Here is a 16,989-nt window from a genome sequence, read left to right as displayed (position 1 = left end):
TATGATTCGGATGTTCCATTGCAGCAGGTCATGTCGCGATAGGTGCTCTTGTACGGTCGAAGGCCCTCGGCGTGGGAAGCATGGAGAAGTCTGGGGTCGGGAAGCTCGAACTGCGGAGTAAGTTAGCGGGTCATGCCACGTGATTGGCTCGGTTCGCTAGATCGTACATCACACCTGGCCAGACTAGTTCAGTCTAACCGAGGGCAGGGCGTGCTACGAAGTATGGAAGAGCACGTTCGAGCGTCCGTCATGCTCTGTATGTATTGGCAACTCTGGAGCTGGACTTGACGCAGTGTGGCTTGCTTTCTTCTAATGGTTCGTTAGTCATTGAGAGGACAGATACACTCTCTTTATGTCCTGCTTCCCCAAAATCTAATCTTTATATCTAACTACTCGTGCTTGCATGTGCAACATTGAGCTAAATGCGCTCCGCCGAATGTGGCTACTCCTCCGAATGGCGACACGCGGAGTGTCATTCACTCTGGAACTGGGCTAATTGTGTTCGGGCCGGTTTGTTCATAACATCTTCACTCAGCACTGAAATTCTCAGCAAAAGCATACAGAGGAAAACAAAAATATCACGATCAGCGTTCAATCGTGCCAATTGAATTGTGAATGAAAACTTTCACATGTCTAGACGACACGCTACATATAACGCTTAATTACATACACCATCTTGGGCTCTTGGTCTTGGCTATCCTGGACGTTTTCCTCAGTTCTTGCTCTCGACTTGCTCAAGATGGGTCGAAGCACCTTTCTTTTCTCCGAGATCGCTGTCGTTATCGCTCACGTGGTAGCTCTCCACAACTGTACTGGCGAACTGCCTGGCAGGTGTGCGGCGCTCAAACAAGATGTCCAGCTCGCCGTATGTCCTGCCTTTCGGCTCAGGAAGACGAAAGAACGCCCACAAGAAGCAGCAAAAGCATGATCCTGCATAAAAAAATGCGGCCTTGGCGCCCCAATTCCATGCGCCAGGGTTGAGCATGCGCGGTGTGAGGACATTGCCCACGATTGATGCGAGATTGTAGAAGTTCCTGGCAAGAACGACGGTCTTTTGTCGCAAGCGGGTCGAGGGAATCTCGGCTACAATCGCATAGCAAATGGGACCAACAGTGACGTTGTATGTGCAAGCCTGCAAAGGTATGAAGTTAGTGGCTGTGTCCCTCACCGGCTGCGTTCAACTTACAAATACGAGAAGCATAGCACCTATCCCCCATTGTGCTCCCACGTTCCCTTGATGTATAGTTCCAAGTCCGCCGATGATGACGAGAAGGATGACCATCGCGAAATCCCCGCATATGTATAGCGTGCGTCTTCCAATACGAGGAATGAGTGTCCATGCCACTAGGACGCCGACTCCTCCTATACCATATTGCCCCAAGCTCATTGAAAAAGCATTCGAATCGTTAAGTCCAGCTTGCTGGAAAAAATAAGTGCTGTATCCCATGAGGCTAGCACCACAGAAAGCTTGTGTGAACCAAGTCATGGCAGCGATCTCAGTCCGTCGGAGATCAGTGCCCCGGAAGCAGTCTAGGTACGATGTACCTGATGAAGCAGCTTTCTCGAGTTCGTTGGTGTGGCGCATCATGCTAATAGTTTCGTCGGCGTTGAATTCTGGATGCTTAGCAGGAGATGTGAGGCGGAGAAGCATCTTCTTCGCATCATCGTCTCGATCCTTCCGGACGAGCCACCAAGGTGATTCCGGAGCGAAAGCAATGCCAATCATGAGAGGAACAGGCCAGAGCCACTGTAAAGCATAGGGGATACGGTATGCCCACTGGTCGGAACGCTCCGCGACACCCTTCAGAACACCCGATGCTAAAAACTGACCGATGACCCAGCAGAGGTTGACGTATGTTGTGAGAATAGGACGGAGTGGCACCGGGCAAACTTCAGCTGCGTAGGTACACGTCAGCGTCTGGAATACTCCCCATGGCACTCCACATAGCATTAAGCCAGCCAAGAGCATCTTTATGTGAAGGACAAAATCAGCAATGCCTCATATGGACCATCGATCGACATACCTCTATATTTTTCGAGAAGAAAACAACGAAGATTGCTACAAAGAAGTCAGCAATGCCCATGAAAACGTCCTGTAACTGCGACATACCTAAGTTCACGAAGAACAAAGCGCCTATCATAGTTTTTTTGTATCCAATTCGATCCGCGATGATACCATTGATCATCAGACCAAGCATTTCTCCAACATAAGCTCCATTGGTAAGTCCTAAAAAAAAGTCAGCTTCAACATTTCGCAAACGTAGGCTCCATTACCTGCTTGCCATGCGGCAGTGACTTCATAAGACCCATCGGCAATTGGTGACCCGAATCTTCGCTTGAAAGCGGGCACAGCCAATAGATTAGCTGCGTGTTCTATGTCAGTCGAAGCGTCTCCAACACGTGATATAACATCCTTCACTCACCTATGAGAACCTTGTCGAAACCCTCCATGATGATGGCTGCGGAGAGCAGAACCGACCAGGCGACGGCTTTTGGGTACAGCCGAATACCCTGCATCAAAGTCATGTTCTGCTCAGCCTGGGTGGCTTTATTGGCATCGGCGGTGATCTGAGCATTGTTTGCAAACGCGATTGAGATCTTTCGTTGCTGCTCAGGGTCGACGGCGACCACGCTGCTGTTTCGGCGAGACATGACAGTAAGGTGGTGAAAGGTGACGGTGTCTCCTGAAACCACGGGAGGTGTATAGAATTAATGTAATGAGCGCCCGAGAATGGCTTGGGAACCGCTCAAAGCCGATGCAATGCTTCTGAGAACCGTGGAACTCAATCTGCAGATTGATGATGGACTTTTTTAGTGGAACCACCAGATGCCTTTATAGAATGTCTAGCACAGTGCACGACACCGTGGTGCCCCGGTTGTCGCTGTATGCCAAGTCGAGAAGCGAGAGTTGGTGTATGGGGAAATTCGCGCGGGGAGAGACGCCACAACTCAAAACTGATGCCATGAGCCCGCCGCCATGTTATCCCCATGTCCGATCGCGTGAGAAAGCCATTTCGAATCTGGGGAAGTGCCGCCGAAGATTTGACCGTGAGAAGATTTGGGAGGGAAAAGGAGGTTGTGATGGGACGAAAGCCGGCCCGACATTGGCAGCACGGCGCTAAGCCCCTCACGTGTCCGGCCAGAAGCAAGCGCAGCCTTAGCTGCATCAAGAGCAATCACCGCGCCAGCCTAGTGAGACGGTCGCGAAGATGTCACTGGATGGATGTCGGCTCGCAACGCGTGCATAAGCCAAACATTTCGCCTCCCAAGCCCCAACCTCTCGCTTATGGCCCAACGAGGTGGAGAGCGTTGTACTCCACCCCCATGGGTGTAGTCGTGGAGAAAAAAGAGGGCGGAACTAGAAGCCTTCTATAATAGATCTACAGTCGGACCGGCTTGCAGCGTGTAACATTCCTACCGAAAATTCTACCGAAAATTCTACCGATATCCTACCGATATCCTACCGGCTGAGAACGTTTGGCACAGATCCACTACCGTTGATGGACAGCTGGGTTCGTGGCCGATCGAATCGTTGTTGCATTGGCACTTGTTGATGGTTAGGAGCCATAAGTTAACTCTGAGTGCTGCTCGCTCCTACAAGGAATCACTTCCCCTTCTTGATCCTGCTACACACTCTCTCGTCGTTTGCAAAGCTTTCTCCGGCTAATCATCCTCAACATGACCGTGCAACAGAGACCATGGTGGAAAGATAGCGTCGTTTACCAAATATATCCTGCTAGTTTCAAGGACAGCAACGGGGATGGCATTGGTGATTTGAAAGGCATCATGTCCGAACTGGACTACATTCGCTCGATAGGGGTGGATGTGATTTGGTACGTGACTTTTGGGTCCATGTACCGAATGAGTGACCTACCCGTGCGTGTGTTGACTGGACCTATCATCAGTCAAGCGCATGCAGGCGAGGCACTTAACTTGGTACTCTGCATCGTGTCTCGGATTCTTGCTAACATCAGACAGGGTGCGCCTCATGTTCTACGACAATCTTTGATGAGGTCACAACTAATCTCGCCTCAGATTTGTCCCATGTATGACTCTCCTCAAGTCGACATGGGCTATGACATCCGCGACTACGAAGACATATACGCACCATATGGCACGTTGCAAGATATGGAGCGTTTGATAGATGAGACGCATTCTCGCGGCATGCGCATCATCCTTGATCTCGTGGTCAATCATACGTCTGACCAGGTATGTACTTAGCTCATTGTTTTCACCATTTTATGTGAATTTGATGCTAATGACTATAGCACAAATGGTTCCGAGAATCTCGGTCTTCCAAAGATAATCCGAAACGCGATTGGTACATTTGGCGACCAGCACGTTATGTCAATGGTGAGCGCAAGCCACCAAACAACTGGGTTGGCAATTTTACCGGCAGCGTGTGGCAATGGGATGAGCACACACAAGAGTACTACCTACATCTATTCTGTCCTGAGCAACCCGATCTGAACTGGGAGAACCCCGAAACTCGACAGGCCATCTACAAATCCGCAATGGAATTCTGGTTAGAACGCGGTGTTGACGGTTTCCGTGTCGACACGGTAAATATGTACAGCAAGGGCGAGATGCTGGATGCACCAATAACCGATCCATCTTCGGAGTGGCAATTTGCAGGCTATCAATATTGCAACGGACCAAGGATGGCCGAATTTCTGGCGGAGATGAACGTAATATTGGAAAAGTACGATGCCATGACGGTTGGCGAGTGCCCAAATACACCGGATATGAGACGTGTGCTACAGTATGTGTCTGCAAAGGAGAAGCAGCTGAATATGGTCTTTCAATTTGTGAGTAAAACCTGGTCTTCTTGGTATCGATACAAGCCGGATTAACTTTCGACCTTTAGGACGTTGTAGATGTTGGCCAAGGTCCTTACAAGTTTCAGACGACACCTCGTAACTGGACTCTCCCTCAATTTAAGCGTGCGATAGCACGAACCCAAGATCTTATTCGGCAGCCTTCCGATGGCTGGACAACCGTATTTCTCGAGAATCACGACCAATCCCGTAGTGTCACCCGCTTCACATCCGATGCGCCTCAGCATCGCGTCGCTGGTGGGAAGATGCTCGCCCTAATGATGGCTGCGCTCTCGGGAACGCTGTTCATTTATCAAGGGCAGGAGATTGGCATGACAAATTTTCCAGAGACTTGGGATATGAGCGAGTACAAGGATGTCGACTCGTCCAACTACTACAAAATGGTGGCGCAGCGAACCAATAGTGACCCCACAGCTCTTGCAGCTGCGAAGGCTTCTCTTCAGCACCTCGCCCGAGACCACGCTCGAGTACCAATGAGCTGGTCTACCGCGCCTCACAACGGCTTCAGTCCACCAGACTCGAAAGCCGTGCCTTGGATGCGACCCCTCGAAGACGCTGCAACCTGCAACGCTGAGCAACAGAAAATGGACAAGACTTCGGTGCTAGCGTTTTGGAAGCGCATTTTAAAAGTGCGCAAGGAATGGAATGATTTGCTTGTGCATGGCGAGTACGACGACCTGGATGTTGAGCATCCTGACATGTATTGCTTCACCAAGAGTTGGCAAGGTAAGAAGGCGCTCGCGATCTGCAATTTCACGGACAGAGCCCAAAAGCTGGAGTTTACAGCAAGCGTCAAAGACGATAAGAAGGAGCTATTAGTCAGCAGCGCAGATGAGCATGTGGAGGGGGAGCTGAAGGCATTTGAGGGACGCATATACTTACTTGAGTAAATATACCTCAGGAGACGATGAAAATTTCAATTAAGATGTTCTGTTGCAGAGCGACAAGGAACAAGGAGTGTAATAATATCCATTTCAGTTCTAAGAAATGCTAGCTAAACCTTAGGTCTTGGATGGGTTAGGCACTATTTTCTCTCTTAGAATGCTAATAAATGTTTATTTATAACACAATCAAACTGAAGGTGTGAAGAGCGGGCTAGAACGAAAAAAGCAGATGACATTTATTCTCGTCAGCACATTAAGCAAGAGGATAGCTAGGGTATTATAGTTCTTCAAGCTCAGGGATTTGATCGTCTGTGGGGTTCTTCGGATACCACTCGGCAGGATCGGTGCTTGCACCAGGCAGGCAAAGACCAAGACGCCAAAAATAATCTCTGTGTGCAAAGAACAGCTGCCAAAACTTGAAGCGGGCCGGTACAGCCCAGGAGGGGCGGTCACGGTCACTGCCAGCAATGCAGTGGACGTCTTCGTTACCGTCGCAGTACTGCACGTCGGCAATGGAGAAGGGCAAGTCTGTCTCGGAGATGAATATCTCCTCGCTGTGCATGCTGTAGCCCCATTCGGCGAGCGGAAGCAGGGGCACTGGATCGCCAGCGTGCGTGACACGATGAAACTTGTTGGACTCGTGGTGCGGGGTGATGTTGAAGCGCTCATCGATGTAGTTACTGAACTCGTTGTTGCCGAGTCTGGGCTCGCCGAAGGTGGTCACATGGGCATCCCATCCACGTGCGTTGAAGTCGAGACCTGCCAGTGCTGCCACGGCGCCGCCCAGCGAGTGGCCCACCAAGACCAGCTTGTAGTTTGGAAACTTTTCCAACGCTTCGGTCACGTGTGGTAGAATGACATTGCGCGTGTTGAGCCAGGACGAGTAGAAGCCGGTGTGGACGGTGCAGTTCTGGCACTTTGGGGGGTCCGCAGGCGGCGGGTCTTGGTCGTTCTGTCTCGGGACGAGGAAGTCGGAGGTTGTCTCATGGTCGTCGCGGCCAGGATATGGCACATAGTCCTGGGGGATGGTGGAGAGGTCGGCGATGGTGTTGGCAATGGAATAGGTGCCGCGGAAAGCGAGGATAAGGCGCGGGTTGGTGGGAGAGTGGGAGAGGGCAATGTAGCCGCACGAGTCGGATAGGAAGGGCCCGGTGTTCCACGCCTGTCTCTGTCAGCACCGTAGGCGACACGTGCGGCCGGATGCGGCTCACCGTGACCAGCTCGAACGTGTCGAAGTCGCGGTCGGCACAGCGGCTCGCGCAGCGGAACGGCTTCTGGATGCCCAGGCCAGCGGTGCCTACGCAGTACGAGATGTCGACGATGGCGGGCGAGTTTCTCGAGCTCCCAGAGGAGCTGACTGGGGAGATGAGCGAGGCGTTTGCTCGGGCGGGTCCGCATGGGCCGCGCAGCCGTCAGCTTGCAGAAGGCGGCGAGGAAGAGTAAGAGGAAGAGGAGCGCACAGGAGCGGAGACGGAGGAGGAGGCCTATAGCAGCGGCCATGAGGGGTGGCTATCACATATTCAGGGTGCAGGTGGAGGATGCGGCGGTGCAGGGGGTTGCGAGGGCGAGCGGTGAGGTCACTGGCGCTGCCGAGGTCAACGAGGTCATTCACTGGCCGCGTCTGGGCATGTCTGCATGTCTGCATGTCTGGGAGTGAATGCCCCTTGATCGGCTTGGCGCCAAGTGCCATCACCCGGAATTGCATGCATTACATCATCGCTGGAAGCAGCCGGCTCACGAGATAATTGCTCGCAGCGCTGCTGACCCTTCACCACCACTCCCGCCCGAATTTTCCCCCAAGATACGCAAACCCGCCGAGCCACGAACACTAGCCGCCGGCTTCCGGACAAGACTTGTGAAGCTCCCTCGGCCGCGACGAGGCAGTGTTTGGCATTGTTTACCATTGCTTGTCCCCCCCCTTCCGGTGCAGACCACGACGACGACGACGACGACGACGACGACGACCACCACCACCACCACTTCCGCAGCCATGGCCACGCAGCAGACGTCAACAGAGCCGCTGCGGCCAGAAACCCACCCGGCGACGGCCCTCACGGCGGGCAACGCAGACACGCTCGCGGTGCCGGGCATCCAGGTCGACGGGGCGAGCGACGATGACGAGCGACAGCCGCGCAGCACAACACCCGCCGCCGTCCCCAGCACCAACGCGAGCCGCACCGCCTCGCCCAATGCGCACGCCATCTACCCCCATACGCAGGTCACCTACGACGACCCCGACTTCAGGCGCCCGCCGCCGCTCAACTACTCGCTGCGCACCCGCCGCAAGGCCATCTTCTGGTTCTGGTTCCTCATCCTCGTCGACTGCATCCTCATGCCCATTGGCATGTACTTTGGCATGTGGTACGGTCTGACGCGCGACCAGCTGTCGGCCAACGCCGTCTTCAGCATTAGCACCGCCCTGCTGGGAACCGTCTCCATCGTCGAGTACTTTGTGCGCTTTGCCCGCCTGTGGAGGAAGAACTCGAACTGCCGGGTCATTGGCGCCCAGAGACATTATGTCAGTATGCGAGCAAGCACAGCATCCGCCATGCGCTAACACTCGACAGCTCGACTGGTTCCACTGGAATCTGTCCGTCGGATGGTTCTTTGTCATGATTGAGCTGATTGCGTACGTCCATCCGCCCGTCTGAAGGAGCACGAGACTGACCCCCCACAGCGGCACATGCCCCCACGACCCGCCCATCCGTGTCCTCGCCATGCCGGCCCCGACCATGCTGTTCGCCATCGGCGTCGAGCTCATCATCGTCGACATCCTCCGCATCATGAAGGTCCCCGCGCCCTGCCGCATCTCGTCCCTGCCTCAGGGCGCCCCTCTCCGCCCCGGCATCTACGCATACATCGAGGACATCTGCGCTGTCGACGGCTCCGGAGGCACCCAGTTCCGCCAGCGGCTGAACCTGCGATACCAGGCGAGCAAGGCCTTCCGCGAGATGCTGCACCGCATGACGCTGTTCTGGGCCATTGGCGCAATCGTGTGCTCCGCCGTCTGCACCGCCATTGTTTTTACCATTCAGCGCGATGCCGCCTACGTCGTATGTACTTTGGTCTCCGCATCACCCAGTCCTGTGCTAACAGTCCCCAGGTCGGCTGGGTCCTTCCCTTCCTCTGGGCTGGTGTATGGGCCGCCATCACTATCCCTTGGGTGCAACGGCAGCTCGCCAAAGAGTACGAGGAGTGGACTACGGCCAACTTCAAGGCCTAATCGCACCCGAGTCCTTTTACTGCTTGTATTATTATTGTTCGTCGCTTGGCAGGTCGACGGCGTTCTACATTTCTGTTGCCATAGATACCACTTTCGCAAAAGACTGTACACTACTGCGCTGCGCTGCACGTATGAAATGAAATGCAATTATCATGACGTTCAGAGAAATCCCTGTTTCGTGCACACGCGTTGATCGAACGACTCTGACATCACCAATGCAAATTTGACCCCTGCTCGTGATCTGCATGCAATATTTCCATCTGATTTGCGCAAACACAGGTTCTTTATCCATGTTTTGGAGCCAAGCTTTGAGCCATGACATCGTCCAAGTGCTGGGCGTTTCGCGTATCCGTTGAAACCCTGCATGCTCCGCCCTCGCGTAGGTGGTTTTCCCGTCCTTCCTTTTCCTTGTCGATTCCCTGCGCGGTGCTAAGACTCCCCTTCAATTGAACCGTCAAGGCATGTACATCACAACATCAGATTGGTGTCCCCAACGAAACAAGATACACGTTGATTGAGACATCGATACAGTGTCCAAAAGCGCCTTCGTCGTCTGCGTGCTTTGTAGACTATATTCTTCATCACAACGCTGCGCCGATCTCCTTCTCCTTTGGCACGTGCTCGTCAGTCATCACAATGATCCCCTTGCCCTTCATCTTCCCACTGTGCGCCAGATGCACCAACTTTTCCAACTCCCCCAGGCCCCTGAACGCGTTCGTTTCCACGGAGATGTTGTGTTCAGCCACAATCTGCAGCATGTCTCGTGCCTCGTTCGGCGACCCAATAAGTGAGCCCCGAACGCGAATGTCGCGGAAGATGAGTTCGCGGAAGGGAATGGCGACATTTTCTGGTTGTGCGATTTGAATGACGGTTCCATGCATCTTCGTGATTGCACAAGCCGTTGCCATGGCCTTTTCTGCATCGCTGACGTTGAGAGTACAGGTGACGCCTTCGTTATTGGTGACTTTGTGGACTTCCTTTACCACATTTTCGTGGCCTTTTCGTGCATCCACCGCCATATTTGCGCCGCCTTTTCTTGTCAGTTCGAGGCCTTCGTCTCTTGCATCGACGCCAATGACATTCATGCCCAATGCTTTGGCGAATTGCACTCCCAGATGACCCAGTCCGCCTCCACTGCCCACAATAGCAAGCCACTCGCCCTTCTTGACGCCCGAAAGTACAACGCCACGATACACAGTACAGCCTGCACAAGCTAGTGGAGCCGCCGTCTCGAAAGTTACCTTGTCTGGTAACTTTGCAGCCTGGGTGGCGTCGATGCGTGCATAATCTGCAAAAAATCCATTGGTCGTGACACCACAGTATCCGCCGCTAAACTGGCAGTACTGTTGATAGTTCTCTGGCCCTAGGCAATCTGCACAAACGCACAGGGACGATAGATGATGCCGGCCATGACACTTTCGCCAAGGATGAAGTCCTGGACGGATGATCCCAGGGCGACGACTGTTCCAGCGCCTTCATGCGAGCCAGTGCATGGAAGCGAGGTTCCCATTATGCCAGACTGTACCATGGAGTCGGTATGACAAAGTGATGCAACGGCGACCTTAATGATCAAATCATTCGGTGCGAGCTCTGTTGGAACAGGCACCTGATGGATGCTATATCGGTTTGTTGAACTACAAGATGCTTTAGCAATCGAGATGAATAGACAGCAACGAGATATACCTCGACTACCTGCGCTGCTTGCATCTTTTCGGGTATTTTTTGTGAAGCCATGGCAATAGATAATTTTCGTATCAATGCGTTCCAATGGTTGGTTACAATGTACGAAGATCTTGAGGTTGAGTCTAATCTCTTAAGAATGGTGATACGTATAACATCCCCAAAGATCTGGTTTGATGGCCATGGCGCTAGTATCTGCGAGATAGTGACGTCCTCGCTCCTAAGTCCGCGTTAGTGTGGGGACCATTCTTTAGATCGTCCACATATTCCCGACACCAGGCGCCGTCACAAGCCGTATCCACTCACTCTTTCCTGTATGTGGAGCAACCCAGATACGTAAGAACATATCCATATGCTCTGAGGCCTCTCTTAGCATTTACAATAGGACTTTGTGTTGTGATTCGGCATGGACCATGATTTGCAGATTAGATAGTGACGACAACTACCAAGCCCAGAAGGCAACATCTAATTGATCTTAAGCCTCCTCTGTGATGATCCTGCCGAGTCGATTGTACGGAGATGTAGGAACAGCCGTGCGGTCGGCATAGGGCGTAGTGAATATACCAGTGCGCTGCACCTCTTTGAGTTCATCTGCCAAAACAACGGCTTGTCTATTTCCTAGCCGCAAAGCGATGTAGTGCAAGATTTCGATAGACCACTGCCGCATTTCGCTCGTTACCAGATCCAAGCCTGCAGCCGCATATAGAGGCCATATCAGATGTAGCATATGAGTCGACCGTGTCGCATCGATGAATGTACCCGGCGGCCTGATTTTGTGTGCAGGGCTTGTTACGTCAATGTTCGGGTCTGATGCGCGTCGTCTGGCTGTATCAACGTCTGGAAACGGAACCATGCCTATGATTTGAGGTACCGAAGCTACGATTTCTGCCACTGTACACCGTGAGATTTCCTCTGCGGTGCTTTTAACCGCTTCATATTCATTTTGTGTAAACAAGGGCGGATCGTGCTGTGCCCAGCCCTTGTTGAGGTTTTCGCGGACGATTTTGAAAAGACACAATCGGCACGACTTGACGTTGTTCCACATCTGGGCGATCCAGGGGTCCAAATATATGTGGTAAACTTTCCCATGCAGGTGTTCTGACGATTGTTCAAGGTGGACAACTTCGAAGTCCCAAACGCTAGGCATGAGTGCGTTGATCTCATCTATCTCACGGTCAAGGTTCATGGCGGCAATGACCATGGTTTTCGGATCCGCATCATTGTCTCTGTTCAGATTAATGCCAGCGTGCATGACATCGACCAAACGGGTTGTCCATGCTCGACCGTGGATGCTGTAGTCGGATGTGGGCGTCATGATCTGATAGAGGTCGTGTATTCCTTGATGCACAGGTCTACCTGTCTCAAGAGCGACTAGCATGATAACACCGTAGAACTGATGGAAGAGACGTCTGCCAAGATTGCCTCGGAACTGCTCTTTGCCTCGAAGGTTCAATAGTGCAGATGCGCCATCTACATGTTTGGCCCAGGCTGATATGGACCGTCGGTCTTGAAACACAAAGTTTTCATACATGCCTAGAGTTCAGTATGTGAAGTTAGCATTGATATGAGCGTCAATCCATGATGTCAAACGCACCAAGCATAATCACGGATATAAGAGTGCTGTCTCTGACAGCTGATTCTTTGAAACGTAGAGCACTGTTGGTCAAACGAAGGGCCGACACGTACGCTGTTTGTGCCTGTTTCATGATACTCGGGCTCTTTGTAGCATTTGCAAAGCCAGCTAAAGTAGCAGCATTCACGCTATGGCGCAATATATCTTCGGTGACGGGTTGAGCGAGAAGTTCCGTGACCCATTCGAATTGGCCTCTAGGAACAAACGTTGGTTGCGCAACATAATTGCCAATGAAGAATCCCAGTGCCTGATCCTCAATCGAGGGCACGATTTCGCGAATCATGCTTTCCGGCGTGGGGTAGCGCGTGTGCACGACATGCGTGCTGCCGTTCTGATTAAGCCAACCAAAGTTGGATTCCCAGGCCTCCGAAGTGGTACGCTCTGGCAATAATGGTTCTTTCTTGGTCGAGGATGGAGGGGCATTTTGCTTCGCCAACACCTCGTAGCGCTTCTCTGCCTTCTTCGCGACGACATCACTCTCATTCTTGAACATCATCGACAGTGGGTCGCGGTAGCCAAAGCATACCTTCCCGGCCCGAATACATTGCGAGCAGGATGGTCGCTTTTGGTCGCACTAGAAGTGTCAACTAGAACTCTTGAATTGAATTGTACATTCATTACCTTGACCTTTCGATCCCTACAATGTTTACAGCCTTTGGAAGGTCTTCCGACGTTTGGCATGCTCGTGAGTACAACACAGTTGAGATGACGCCCAAAGTAGTGGAGCTTTGCTGCATGCAAGTGCCAGGGAACTTCGAAGCACCGAAGCACTATTTGCCAGAGAAAAGGTTGCCTAGCACGGTGGGGCGACCTCGGGGGAAATGCATGCCGTGTTGCCAAGAGTAGTTTTTATGGCATCCAACTCATTATCGGAATACCTATCTTGACCTGTGAGTGTGATTTTTACGAGAAGGTGGTACAGGGTCGCACAAGCTTTCTGCCTGCAATGACTGGGTGCGGGTGAGCAAGGGATGGGAATTGTGCTGGGTTAGGAAAACAGAAGATCCATTCGCAGCTTCACAACTAGCGTTACGCTAAGTTCTGTTCGCCTTGACCGCCCCACCTTTTGAGGGTATTTCGGACTGCTTCTCAAAGGAGCAAGGCAACTTCATGGACCATTGATGAAGGATTCACCTAACATGGCCAGATTGCTGTCTCTCATTATTCGTGGTGTACAAGGGACGAGCCGCGCGATACGTTTGATCCACATCGGTATTCACAGAAATGCCCAGGTGATATGCATTCGATCAGGTTGGTCTACGAAGAAGAACGTATGTGTGTGTAACACATGAAGCTGCTTCCACGGTGATCATGGTCGAGCCAATTAAGCTGTATGTACCCTCACTCACGGCAACACCACTTCTTCTCAAGGTTCTACAGTCACAGCATCTTGCACATCTCACAAAACGAAATTTGACTAGCTATGCCTGTATCTTTTCAATTTAGAAAATCCAGAAGAATCCACAGCATACAGACTCTACTCCAAACTAGAATCAAGGGGCTCCAATGATTCTAGACGTATTATTAAGGGTGTTCTCTGGACATTCAACCTTTAATTACTCTACAACCCAAGCATTCCTTCGGCTATGCATTCGGTACGCATGATTGCGGGCAACCGTAAGTAATCGAAAAGAATTGTTCAGCAATTTTTTTGATACTGTCAGTGATTGCTATGTTGGCTCGTCTTGCATACAGGTATACTAAAAGCGGCCTCGTACCCTAAAGGTTCAACATCGCAACCACATCATTTGAAGAGCGCGGCATTAGATGAGAAATATTGGATTCATAGATACGCAGGGATGTGTTTTGTAGGTAGACGCCGCCCACGACACAGCGCAGCGCAATGAGATGTTCTTCACAGGACTCGAGAGGCCCTCCGCCCCGCAAAATAGTTGCCTTGGTGCAAGGTTAGCTCCGTCATTTGATACTTTGAGGCTTGGGTTGAGACTTGCCTTGCATACCCAGGGCACCAGTAGGCATTGTTGCGCTGTCTTCCGTTTTCGCTCTCACTGGAGGTTCCTTTCGGACAAGACACTCTCCCACAGGATGGCCATCTTCGCACTTCACTTTCCACCTGCCAATACCCAGATCTTTCGGCGCATGTCGAACACCTCTCCCCCCTCCACCTACAATTAGGTTGCCTAAAGATAATCAGTGTAACACTTTACTCTTTAATCAACAAATTACCTGGACGATACTGAGGATCTGCGAGCATACGCTTGATGACACTCGAATGGATGACTGCGTTAGCAGGAATATCGCGTGTTTCTCCCTTCGGAAGCGGCCAGATGATCGCTTTCCATGTTCCATCCTCGCGTAGGTCCATCCGCCTGAACGGCATGTATTCCATGATATTCCAGGAGATAACACTTGCACCAGATGCACCATTTTTGAATTGCAAAACATCATGGATGCGTCCCTTTGTAGCTGCAAAATGAAAGTGCTTGTGGAACTCCGTATCTGCTGGGGGAGCGTGCGGTGAATGGTGGCTGGCGAAATTCTCCTCGTCGATGAAATCCTTCGCACCAGCACCAACCATAATCCCATTCGAGCCGGTGTCATCATTAACGTCGCTGGTGGGAGGTGGCGACCCAGGATCAACCTCAATGATGGGCACATCTGTCTGAGGTTGGGTACCCAAGTATTCGTCATCGTCGTACCAGCAGTGCAACGCCTCCAACTTCTCCTCGTCGAAATCAAGACCAGCTTTTTGAGCTTCACGGACCATCCATACAAGCGGAACATGACTCAACGCGGCATCATGACCTGCGTCAAGAGGCCAGCCTCCGCCGATGTCTGCGTGACATCCAGGGAACCAAACCTCCTGGATGTCCTGCTCGCCTTCTACATCATCAGATGCCCACGTCTCGTGGGCGCCGAATGACATCATAGACTCAGCAGGAGAGCGAATACTGCCATCGTATTGAGAATAGTCTGCGCTGCGGCTACGGATTCCCGCCGTTTCGTGCGGGTCTCTAAATCGCTCGGGTGGTGCGAGGGTATCCCGCCTTCCTCGTTCCTCTTCGATCTTTTCGTTTGCCTCAATGTGACTCGCACCTTGTAAGAGTTGTTTGGCATGCTTGCGCTTATGGTGTCGTTTATAAATCAAGGACTTGTCGGGCTTCTCTTGTGAAATCAGGTCTTGTCGAAACTTCGCACGACGTTCATCAATCGAGACAGCATGTCTGATGACCCGCGCACTACTCCGGGCCGTGTAGGGGAATTTGCTACGCTGCATCCATGCATTTTCGAATGCAGGAACGCTGTTGACCGTGTCGAAAAGCCCCAAAAATCTGATGGGTCGAACAGGGCGACTGAAAGTTTCTCGGAACGCGCACATGAACTCCAGAAGTCTAGTCTTCTCAGTCTTCTTACCTGGTGCGGTTTTCCTGTCGATCTCTTCCGGTAGCCGACACTGCCACTTTTGAAAGGTCCTGGGAGAGCTGTTAGCCACTATACCACATGTAAATCACTTTTTACGCACTTCCAAGCAAATTGACACATTTCCTCGTTGCCAGCCTGCCATACTGTCATCAGCCTGTGGTACGTGTGCCGACGCAAGATCTTACCGATAAGAGACCGACATGGTCCAACATCTCAGCAAGAAAGCGAGCCGTGTACGCTCCTCTGGAAAATCCAAAAAAGAAGATGTCGTCTCCTGGTGTATAGTAACGCATCAAGAACTATGCGAATCAGTCTGAATACACCAGCGCGCGCACGTCTTAGAAGATGTGGAAGCCTCGACAATACAGGCATGCAGATATGGAGAGTGCTTACCCTGTATCCGGCCATTACGTGCAAGTCGAATGATGTGCCTATCGTATATTAGCACAATTTCCCATGAATTAAGATGCTACTTGCCAACTGCACTATCTTTTGCCTTTGCATACCAGGATTTGAACTTATCCAATCGGCTCGTGCGACTCATAGAGCCATTGGCTTTGGTCACGTAAGTACCAATGCCTATCGACAAGCAAGCATGAAGTTAGCAATGTCTCACTCGTCCTTAGCAAGTGGGTACTTACCTGGCTGGTAGTAGTGGAACTGGTCGTCGCCATTGCGATCGAGCATGCGATAGATTTTGAGAATGTTGGAGTCTGAATCTGTTCCTGAAAACTTGTTGCCTGTGCCATCGAAGCACAAAACGAACTTCTTGCGCACATGTGTAGCTTTCGGTGCCGCCCCGTAATCCATGTCGTGGCGGAATATTGGCGAAGTATTAGAAGGTGGACGTGACAACTCTGTGTTTTTCGAACCCATCTCGAAAGTTGGCAGTGACTAGCTCTGCTAACAAGGAAGAAAGTCGATGGCAGGAGCAGGAGCTGGCCAATTTCCTGATAAGCCCGGAAACAACACCCCAAGCGGCCACAGTGGTGTGTAAGTGGCGCGGACCGCATGCGGTATTGAAGATCGCATAAACCTCCGGACAAGCTGCCACATGGCTTATTACTACGAGCGCCGGCACTAATGCGAGCACACCACAGTGCCATAGAATGAAAGGTTGTGATGCCACACGTCATGCGTAGATCGGGGAATCGTATGGACAGGCTTTGGAAAATGACTTCCCAATCACAACTGGCACGAGTAAGCGACGTTTAATGGTGCCCTAATTGGGACACACAGCAGTTGTGCACGGCACAAGCCCCTGCTTCAGCGACAACTGATGGTCCATCTTCGCGAAGAGTTGACTCCGATTAGACCCCCGAATTGCCTAATGCCGTACGACTGAAA

The 16,989-nt window shown here is 51.8% G+C and overlaps 7 protein-coding genes across 7 annotated transcripts; 2 read left to right on the top strand and 5 right to left on the bottom strand.

Annotated features, from left to right (window-relative positions):
- Positions 1 to 712: 712 nt before the first annotated feature.
- On the bottom strand, positions 713 to 2,652 carry SNOG_03926 (hypothetical protein; the record flags this gene model as incomplete). The annotated part of the gene is made up of 4 exons (XM_001794418.1): positions 713 to 1,132; positions 1,187 to 1,918; positions 2,025 to 2,227; positions 2,424 to 2,652. 4 exons carry the CDS (start codon positions 2,650 to 2,652, stop codon positions 713 to 715), a joined length of 1,584 nt encoding a protein of 527 aa, XP_001794470.1.
- A 1,026-nt stretch (positions 2,653 to 3,678) lies between these two features.
- SNOG_03925 (hypothetical protein) lies at positions 3,679 to 5,728 on the top strand (the record flags this gene model as incomplete). Its single annotated transcript, XM_001794417.1, has 3 exons — positions 3,679 to 4,213; positions 4,339 to 4,808; positions 4,979 to 5,728. The coding sequence occupies 3 exons, from the start codon at positions 3,679 to 3,681 to the stop codon at positions 5,726 to 5,728; spliced, it is 1,755 nt and encodes a 584-aa protein (XP_001794469.1).
- Positions 5,729 to 5,999: 271 nt separating this feature from the next.
- SNOG_03923 (hypothetical protein) lies at positions 6,000 to 7,222 on the bottom strand (the record flags this gene model as incomplete). The annotated part of the gene is made up of 2 exons (XM_001794416.1): positions 6,000 to 6,859; positions 6,934 to 7,222. 2 exons carry the CDS (start codon positions 7,220 to 7,222, stop codon positions 6,000 to 6,002), a joined length of 1,149 nt encoding a protein of 382 aa, XP_001794468.1.
- A 490-nt stretch (positions 7,223 to 7,712) lies between these two features.
- Positions 7,713 to 8,945, top strand: SNOG_03922 (hypothetical protein; the record flags this gene model as incomplete). Its single annotated transcript, XM_001794415.1, has 4 exons — positions 7,713 to 8,240; positions 8,290 to 8,351; positions 8,400 to 8,775; positions 8,826 to 8,945. 4 exons carry the CDS (start codon positions 7,713 to 7,715, stop codon positions 8,943 to 8,945), a joined length of 1,086 nt encoding a protein of 361 aa, XP_001794467.1.
- A 581-nt stretch (positions 8,946 to 9,526) lies between these two features.
- Positions 9,527 to 10,455, bottom strand: SNOG_03921 (hypothetical protein; the record flags this gene model as incomplete). Its single annotated transcript, XM_001794414.1, has 2 exons — positions 9,527 to 10,308; positions 10,332 to 10,455. The coding sequence occupies 2 exons, from the start codon at positions 10,453 to 10,455 to the stop codon at positions 9,527 to 9,529; spliced, it is 906 nt and encodes a 301-aa protein (XP_001794466.1).
- Positions 10,456 to 11,100: 645 nt separating this feature from the next.
- On the bottom strand, positions 11,101 to 12,751 carry SNOG_03920 (hypothetical protein; the record flags this gene model as incomplete). The annotated part of the gene is made up of 2 exons (XM_001794413.1): positions 11,101 to 12,034; positions 12,312 to 12,751. The coding sequence occupies 2 exons, from the start codon at positions 12,749 to 12,751 to the stop codon at positions 11,101 to 11,103; spliced, it is 1,374 nt and encodes a 457-aa protein (XP_001794465.1).
- A 1,671-nt stretch (positions 12,752 to 14,422) lies between these two features.
- Positions 14,423 to 16,452, bottom strand: SNOG_03919 (hypothetical protein; the record flags this gene model as incomplete). Its single annotated transcript, XM_001794412.1, has 4 exons — positions 14,423 to 15,673; positions 15,743 to 15,796; positions 15,828 to 15,916; positions 16,284 to 16,452. 4 exons carry the CDS (start codon positions 16,450 to 16,452, stop codon positions 14,423 to 14,425), a joined length of 1,563 nt encoding a protein of 520 aa, XP_001794464.1.
- Positions 16,453 to 16,989: the final 537 nt, after the last annotated feature.

Source organism: Parastagonospora nodorum (genome assembly GCF_000146915.1).
Source record: "Parastagonospora nodorum SN15 chromosome Unknown scaffold_5, whole genome shotgun sequence".
Lineage (NCBI taxonomy): Eukaryota > Fungi > Ascomycota > Dothideomycetes > Pleosporales > Phaeosphaeriaceae > Parastagonospora > Parastagonospora nodorum.
The sequence above is the reverse complement of the archived record's forward strand: the minus strand, read 5'-3'. Positions and strand labels throughout refer to the sequence as shown.